The 8,458-nt window shown below is 53.2% G+C and overlaps 1 protein-coding gene across 1 annotated transcript; it reads left to right on the top strand.

Moving 5' to 3' along the window:
* The first annotated feature begins 3,131 nt into the window (after positions 1 to 3,131).
* Positions 3,132 to 7,678, top strand: LOC123188320 (probable mixed-linked glucan synthase 8). Its single transcript, XM_044600373.1, has 3 exons — positions 3,132 to 3,527; positions 5,007 to 5,751; positions 5,826 to 7,678. Exons 1-3 carry the CDS (start codon positions 3,292 to 3,294, stop codon positions 7,479 to 7,481), a joined length of 2,637 nt encoding a protein of 878 aa, XP_044456308.1. The 5' UTR covers positions 3,132 to 3,291; the 3' UTR covers positions 7,482 to 7,678.
* Positions 7,679 to 8,458: the final 780 nt, after the last annotated feature.

The following is an 8,458-nucleotide window of genomic DNA, read 5'->3' as shown; positions in this document are numbered from 1 at the left end:
CGGTCGCCGGTCGCCGTCCTTGTTGCCGCCAGGTCGCCGTCCTTACCCCCGCTTGCCGATCTCCGTCCTTGTTGTCGCCCAGTCGCTGTCCTCGCCCCCGGTCGCCATCCTTGCCGCCCCCGGTCGCCGTTCGCCGTCCTCATCGCCACCAGTCGTTCGCCTGGCTCCCCTGGTTGAAGCTTTTTTGTTATTACCGCTTGAAGCTTTTTCTACTGGCAGTTGAAGCTTTTTCATTGCCGTTTGAAGCTTTTTTCATCATTGAAGCTTTTCGCGCATATGATTGAAGCTTTCTCTACAACGGATGCAACTTTTCTGATTATGCAGTGTATGGTTGTAGCTTTCTCTTTCAATGGTTGTAGCTTTTTTCATTTACGGTTGAAACTTTTCTATGAACGGTTGCAGCTATTTTTCTTTGTAGTAGTCTTGGTTAATGTTTTCTCTATCGTTTCGGTTGAAGCTTTTTTCATCAAGGGTTGTAGCATTTTATGTCAACGGTTGTAGCATTCCGCCATGGCAATGACTGCTCGCAGCTTTTCATATATCTGGTTGAAGCTTTTTTCATCTCGTTTGAAGCTTTTTGATTAGCGGTTGTAGCATTTTGCGGTACTGTTTGCAGCTCCTCCTGCATCATTTGTGACCCCCGCTCTCTCTCTCTCTCTCTGGTCCCAGCAAAACAAAAGGGCGGTTGTAGCATTCTGTAACACTGGTTGCAGCTCCATCGACTGCTATTTGTAGCTCATGCGCGGCGCACTGTCGTCATTTTAATGGTTCCAGCAAAAAAGAAGCCATTTGTAGCATTTGATTTCAGCTCTGACAAGGGTCGTTGAGGGTGCGGGGCTGAGAGAGGGAAAAAGGGAGGGAGGAGGAGCTAGTTGTCGATGTCTTCTCCTCCCTACCATGGCTCGCCCTATGAGCAAGGCCTCGTTCACGCCGGTGTGCTGCATGTGAGCCTGAAGATGGAGGAACTGAGCGGTTATGGCAGCTTTTAGTGCGCATCGTGAGGTAGAAGAAAGGGGTAGGTGAAAAAACGGTTCGTACGGGAAAAGGGGAAAGACCGAGGCCTGGGAACGCACGATCCCACTTGATCACAAGGCCCGCGTGCAACCGGCGCAAGTTTCGGCCGGCGCACCGGGTAGAAACGTGTCCCTTTCCTATTTGGGCGGTAATCTGCGCCGGCGCACCGGCCCAAAGTTTGGGCCGGTCGCACCCTAGCCGCAGGATGCCACTTGTTCTGGCCGTTCGATCTAGCAAAAAAAAACGATTCGTCCCCGATCTTCCTCCTCCTCGCGCATCTCACGCTCGCGCAGATCCCCGCATCTCCGCCGTCTCGCGCAGCTCTCCTCCGGTGCCTCATCTCCCCTCCGGTGGCCTTCCTCGTCACCGATCCGCACCCTCCCCGGCCGTCCTCGTCGTTGGTTCCCACTCTCGCCGGTCCTCCTCGTCGCTGCCTCGACCCATGCAACACCTGCACCTGCGGTTGCAGCTCTCACCGGCTCCGGTTGTAGCTCCGCTGCCGCCCCTCGCCGTTGATACTCGTTGAACGGAATTGCGTCATGACTCCCACCAGCCAATCACACCATTGAACGGATGTAATAAAAAACTTATCCGGTCATAGTAAAACCTGACAACGGTTGCAGCAAAAAAACACCGTCGCCGCCGTCGCTAGGTCGCAGCTCCTTTTTGATGGATGTAGCAAAAAAGATCGCCGGTAATAGCAACAACCAAATATGGTTGCAGCAAAAACGCCCTCGTCGCCGTCGCGAGGTCGCATCTTCTGCTTGATGGATGTAGCAAAACACTGCGCCAGTAGTAGCAAAACAAGTCTACGGTTGCAACATCATTTTTGTGTTGGAAGCACAGGATTGCGCGAACGACAGCCACCAGTAAAACAACATTGAATGAATGTAGCAAAAAACATCGCCGTAGTAGCTAAAAACAACGACGGTTGCCAAAATGAAGCTTTTTCATTGCCGGTTGAAACTTTTTTCAAGGTTCAAAGTTTTTCTTCCACACCCATTTGAAGCTTTTTCATGCTTGAAGCATACTCCTTTGTCGGTTGAAGCTTTTTCGCACACCGTTTGAAGCTTTTTTGCATCTGCCGTCGCCGGCCACAAGTTCGCTGTCGTTGGTTGCATCACGTTACTCTGACAGTAGTAGCTGTTTTTGTTGCCGGTCGTAACTTTTCACAGTGTGGATTGCAACTTTCCTCATCTCTCGGTTGCAGTTGTTTGTTGTCATGGGCCACAAAACTACACGCCGAAGATTGTAGCAAATAGCGCCACTGGTTGTAGCAAAAAAATGATCTAGTTGTAGCAAAAATCAGTTGTGTTTCCAACTCGCTTATTGGTTGCAGCAAAAAAGAATAGTGGTTCCAGCTTTGGATTTGGCCGGTTGAAGCAAAACAAAATGCTAGTTCCAACATCGTTATTCGCTCGCTGGCATCGCAACCTTCACCGTGGTCATCCATGGAGACTCGTCGGCACGGCTTGGTACGGCGCCCCTGGCTCTTCGTCTCCGGCACCAGTGGATACCAGATGCACCCCCCCCCCCCCCCCCCGACCCCGTGCATGTCGTCTCCAACGGCACAAGTCGCCGGCCGTGGGGTGGACCACAACCTCACCGGCGAAATTGGGCTGCGGCGGGGTAGGGGTAGACGGGGGTGGACGGCAGCGGGGAAGATGCATGTGTCGCTGGGAAAATGTAAATGGACAGGAGAAGGATAAGTCGGGCTAGCTCATCTCTTGTGGGACCCCCGCGAAGCAGGTGTGCGCGTGAGCGGGCGACCGGCCGAAAGGTTCGGCCGGCGCGCGTCTCCAAACGTTTCCCTTCCTATTTCGGGTTAAAACAGAAGTGCAAACAAGACGTCAATACCCCCACACCTTGCTGTCCAAAAGCAAGCGTCTTGGTCAGATGCGTACATGGCGTTTGTCCCGTAGCTCACGTTTTCCTAAAGCGAGGTTGTTTCCTAGCAGGGAATGGCGTCGATTAGCCACGCGTACGGCTCCCGCTGCATTGGTCCAGTGGCCCGGCCAGCCAGTACCCCTCATGAGTTTCACGCGACTCTCGTCTCCCCCTAGGCTCCCCTCCCAGCTCCCAGGGCATGGCGAAGCTTAGGCACTGCGTACCCTGTGTCGGTGGCCGCTGGCTGGCATGGGCTTAGTTTCACCTCGTACAATGTCTCTATATAGCGGTCGCACCTCGCATAGCCGTCGTGCGCCAACACACACACACTGTGCTTCCTCGAGCTTTCACGCATAGAAGCTTCCTCGAGTAGATAGGCAGTGCCAGCCAATGGTTTCGCCGGCGACAGGCGGTGGTCGTGGCGGCAATGCGGGCCTCGCCGAACCGCTGCTTGCGACCAACGACGATAGCGACGGGGCCAAGCATGTGTTCGGGGCCAAGGCGAAGCACTGGGTGCCCGCCGACGAGAAGGAGATGGCGGCGTCGCGGGAGTGCGGCGGCGAGGACGGCCGGCCGCTCTTGTACCGCACGTTCAAAGTAAGGGGCTTCCTTGTGAACACCTACAGGTAATGTTACGCTCTACAGTCTGTTTCCTTTTTGCATCGGTATATGAGTTGTTATGAAAGCAAATAAATATCTTGGGTGGGTTGAGAAGAAAAGTCCCCATCTTATTGTTCATTTTTTTCGGCAAATAAAATTTTGTCCATCAGGTCCATTTTTCGAATAATTTTTTGTACGTAATTCCATTTCATTGCATTGCGTTTCCAGCAAAAAAATTCATTGCATAATTAAACAATGGTACCATTAGCATCATGCATAGCATAATTAAACAGTCTATTATCACCCCACCCCACCCCTAGTCGAGGGGCCAGCCCCATGGTCGTTCGCGATGGGACAACTCCACGACATCTCATCGTCCTCCTCCTTGGCGAGCTCATCGAACATCTCCTCACGCTCCGCCTCGAGGCAGGCAATCTCGCGACGATCGCGTTCGATCATGCTCATGTCCTCCATGGACTAGAAGAACATGTGGTTCTCGACGAGGATCTGTGGGTACTCCTTGAGGAGCGCGGCCACGAAGGGGACATATGCGCGCTCGTCCGTGGGCTCTGCCTTGGCTGCACGATGCTCCTTCTCCTTGGCTCAGGAGGTGACCCAAATAGAAGGCATGATGATGGTTGTCGAGGGGGCATCGGCGGTAAGTTGTGCTTCACCCAACTCCCAAAGAAGCGGAACGCAGCGGCGCCATAGGCGTGCGCTACCTCCTCCGCCGTGGCGAATGTGCCAAGCCACACTTTCGCATATGCGTCCGGGTTACGAATCTCCGCCACCCATTTGTCCCATGGTCGAAGCTCATGTCGTGGTACTTCGGTGGCGTGACTGCCACGAACTCGAGGTCAATGGCCAAGACGGCTCGATGAGGTGGCGGTGCTCGGCAACGGGGAGCTTGTAGTGGCGTATTGGAATGCTCAGGGGCGGGGGTGTGGTAGCTCAGGGAGGTAGATGGTCTACTGGCTTGTATGTAATTTTTACTTTTGATTTTCTGTGTATTACCTTGACAGTTGATGAATATATTAAAGTTTTTTGAAAAAAAAGAAATAATGATAGTCAGTTGCTACAAAAGTGTAAACTGATGCAGACAGTCAATATATTTTAATAACTTGCTGCTCCGAATGCTAGATACATCCGTTTGAATAACAAGTAATATGGATTGGAGGGAGTAGTTATATTTTTTTTTTAAAATATACTCCCTCCGTTCTTAAATATTTGTCTTTTTAAAGATTTCAAATGGACTACTATATACGGATGTATATAGATGTATATAGACATATTTTAGAGTGTATATTCACTCATTTTGCTTCGTATGTAGTCACTTGTTGAAATCTGTATAAAGATAAATTTTTAGGACCGGAACAGAGAGAGTAGCATGCATGTGCACATTTATTTATTTTTTAAGTAGAAAATTTTAGCAGATCCTAATATCCGTTTTGTATTTATACTCCTACGTGACAAGTTCTTGAACTTTTTTTGTTTTGAGCTTTCAGGTTCTTGAACTTGGCTAGACTTACGGCGGTCATCGTGTTTTTCGCATGGCGTGTGCAGCACCCAGATTCCGACGCAATGTGGCTGTGGTGGATCTCGGTCGTCGGAGATTTCTGGTTCGGCCTGAGCTGGTGGCTAAACCAGGTCCCGAAGCTCAACCCCACCATATGCATCCCCACGATCCCCCTCCTGAGACAGCAGTTCGACCTGCCCGACGGCGGCTCCAACCTCCCCGTCCTGGACGTGTTCATCAGCACCGTCGACCCCGTGGAGGAGCCCATGCTCCACACCATGAACTCCATCCTCTCCATCCTCGCCACCGACTACCCGGTCGACAAGTACGCCACGTACCTCTCGGACGACGGCGGATCGCTGCTCCACTACGACGGGCTGGTCGAGACCGCCAAGTTCGCCGCGCTGTGGGTTCCGTTCTGCCGGAAGCATCACGTCGAACCAAGGGCGCCGGAGAGCTACTTCGGGATGAAGGTCCGCCCGTACAAGGGGAATCTGCCCGAGGAGTTCCTCGATGACCATAGGCGTTTGCGGAGGGAGTATGAGGAGTTCAAGACGCGCCTGGACGCACTGTTCACTGTCATCCCGCAACGGTCAGAGGCGCACGGCCGTGAAGATGCCAAAGGCGGAGGAGGAGCGAAGGCGACTTGGATGGCGGACGGGACACAGTGGCCTGGCACATGGACTGAGCCGGCTGAGGGTCACCGGAAAGGCGATCACGCTGGAATTATCCAGGTACAATACAAATTTGAATGGGGGAACAAACCAAATGTGATGATTTTCTTGCAGCTGACATGATTGTTCGACAGGTTATGTTGTCCCAGCCAAGCGGCGAGCCTCAGCTCGGCGCGCCGGCAAGCTCCGACGACAATCCTCTGGATTTCAGCGCCGTCGACGTGCGGCTGCCGATGCTGGTGTACGTGTCCCGGGAGAAGCGCCCGGGCTATGACCACCAGAAGAAGGCGGGTGCGCTGAACGTGCAGCTGCGCGTCTCCGCCCTGCTCTCCAACGCGCCCTTCATCATCAACTTCGACTGCGACCACTACATCAACAACTCCCAGGCCTTCCGCGCCGCCATGTGCTTCATGATGGACCGGCGCGACGGCGACAACGTCGCCTTCGTCCAGTTCCCGCAGCGCTTCGACGACGTCGACCCCACGGACCGCTACGCCAACCACAACCGCATGTTCTTCGACGCCACCATGCTTGGCATGAACGGCATCCAGGGGCCCTCCTACGTCGGCACCGGCAGCATGTTCCGCCGCGTCGCGCTCTACGGCGCCGACCCGCCTCGCTGGCGCCCGGACGACGTCAAGGTGCTAGAGAACCCCAACAAATTCGGCAAGTCGATGACGTTCATCAACTCCATACCGGTGGCCGCGAACCAGGAACGGTCCGTCATGTCGCCGGTGTCGCTTGACGAGCCGGCAACGACGGAGCTCGCCGACGTCATGACGTGCGCGTACGAGGACGGGACGGAGTGGGGCGATGGCGTCGGGTGGGTGTACGACATGGCGACCGAGGACGCGGTGACCGGCTTCCGGCTGCATCGGACGGGGTGGCGGTCCATGTACTGCGACATGGAGCCCCCCGCGTTCTGCGGCACGGCCCCGATCAACATGACGGAGCGCATGTACCAGATCCTGCGCTGGTCGGGGGGCTCATTGGAGGTGTTCTTCTCCCGCTTCTGCCCGCTCCTCGCCGGCCGTCGGCTCCACCCCATGCAGCGCGTCGCCTACACCAACATGACCTTCTACCCGCTCTCGGCGCTCTTCGTCGTCTGCTACCACCTCTTGCCGCTGATGTGGGTCTTCAACGGCCGGTTCTACATCCAGAAGCCCTACCCGACGTACGTGATGTACGTGCTCGTCATCATCGTCTCGAACGAGGTGATCGGCATGGTGGAGATCGTGTGGGCGGGGCTCACGTTGCTCGACTGGTTCCGCAACGAGCAGTTCTACATGATCTGCGCGACGGGCGTGTACCCGACGGCGGTGCTGCACGTCGTGCTCAGGTCCCTCGGCCTCAAAGGCATGTCCTTCAAGATGACGGCGAAGCAGCTGGCCACCGGCGCGAGGGAGAGGTTCGCCGAGCTGTACAACGTGCAGTGGGCGCCGCTGCTGATACCCACACTGGTGGTGATCGCCGTGAATGTGGTTGCCATCGGGGCGGCGGTGGGGAAGGCGATCACCTGGGGCTGGTCGGCCGGGCAGGTCGTCGAGGCGGCCAGCGGGCTCATGTTCAACGTGTGGATCCTGCTCATGTTCTACCCGTTCGCGCTCGGGGTTATTGGGCGCTGGGGCAAGAGGCCCTATGTCCTCTTCGCCATGTTTGTGGCCGCGTTCGCTGCCATTGCGGCGGTGTATGTCGCCGTCCAGGCGGCGCTCGCTGGCAACCTGCTGTACTTCCAGCTGGGACATTGGTCGATCGGCGGTGCCGTTTCTCTGCCAAGCCGGCGGGTTTAGCTGGTGTCGTTCTATTGAAGCAGGTCGTTCAGAATTCGGTCGATCGATCACTACCTGCTGGGTGATGGGGCTAGCTACCTGAGCTAGTTTACCGTTGATTTTTTGTTCAACAATTCATTAGTGTTGTAAGAGCTCTAGCTGAATGAGCTTCTTGTGTAATCGCAGTTATCTCAAGTTATGTTTTTGTTTTTGGTAAAAGGGGAAAGAATAATAATAGAAATTTCCTCATGTCATGTGAGTTATATAATTTTAATTTTTGAAAAAAATGAACATTTTTCATTGATGTAGGAACATAAGTTTAGATGTGTTTTCACACACAATAGTTACATATCAGTCGACTACATTTCAAATTCGGGTCAGTCGATTTTGGTTAAAGGGACAAACAGCCGGAGGGGAGGAAGAAACTCGCTGATAGGCTACCCCATATCGTAGTTGTTTTACTAATCACAAATAGGCAACCAATGAAGCAATAGTACAAATTTAGAGCACAATGCATCATGATCTATTGGGAATTACATGTTCCCTATTTAACATATCAACCAGTCAAAGTGGCCATCTTGCATTGACCTTGAAAGTGTGAATTTTGGCCAAGCCACCAACGACGCAAGCAGGTTGAACCCAAACTTGAGCATATAGTTAATCGAACACGAAACAGTTCATTGAGCCCGAGCATTGTTGACAGCCCTACCGATTGGAGGCAAACAGATACATTTTCCTTTTTTTCATAAAATCAAATGCTTGTATTAATGTTTATTCCGTGCATTTTCATACATTATTCAACATTTTTTTCCACCATTCAAATAATTTATTCTTTTAATTCACATTATTGAGCTAGGCACATAGACAAAATTATTCCTTTTCTTCCGTTTGGAACGCACGATCTCTTTTGCCAGTTACCTCAAATAGTGCTAGCAGGGCTGACTTGGGCCACGTATCGGGCTGTGCCGAGCCGAGCCTGGATCGTGCCGGGTCGGCCC

Source organism: Triticum aestivum, chromosome 2A, assembly GCF_018294505.1.
Source record: "Triticum aestivum cultivar Chinese Spring chromosome 2A, IWGSC CS RefSeq v2.1, whole genome shotgun sequence".
NCBI classification, from domain to species: Eukaryota; Viridiplantae; Streptophyta; class Magnoliopsida; order Poales; family Poaceae; genus Triticum; species Triticum aestivum.
Note: the sequence above shows the minus strand (reverse complement) of the source record. Positions and strands in the feature narration are given on the sequence as shown.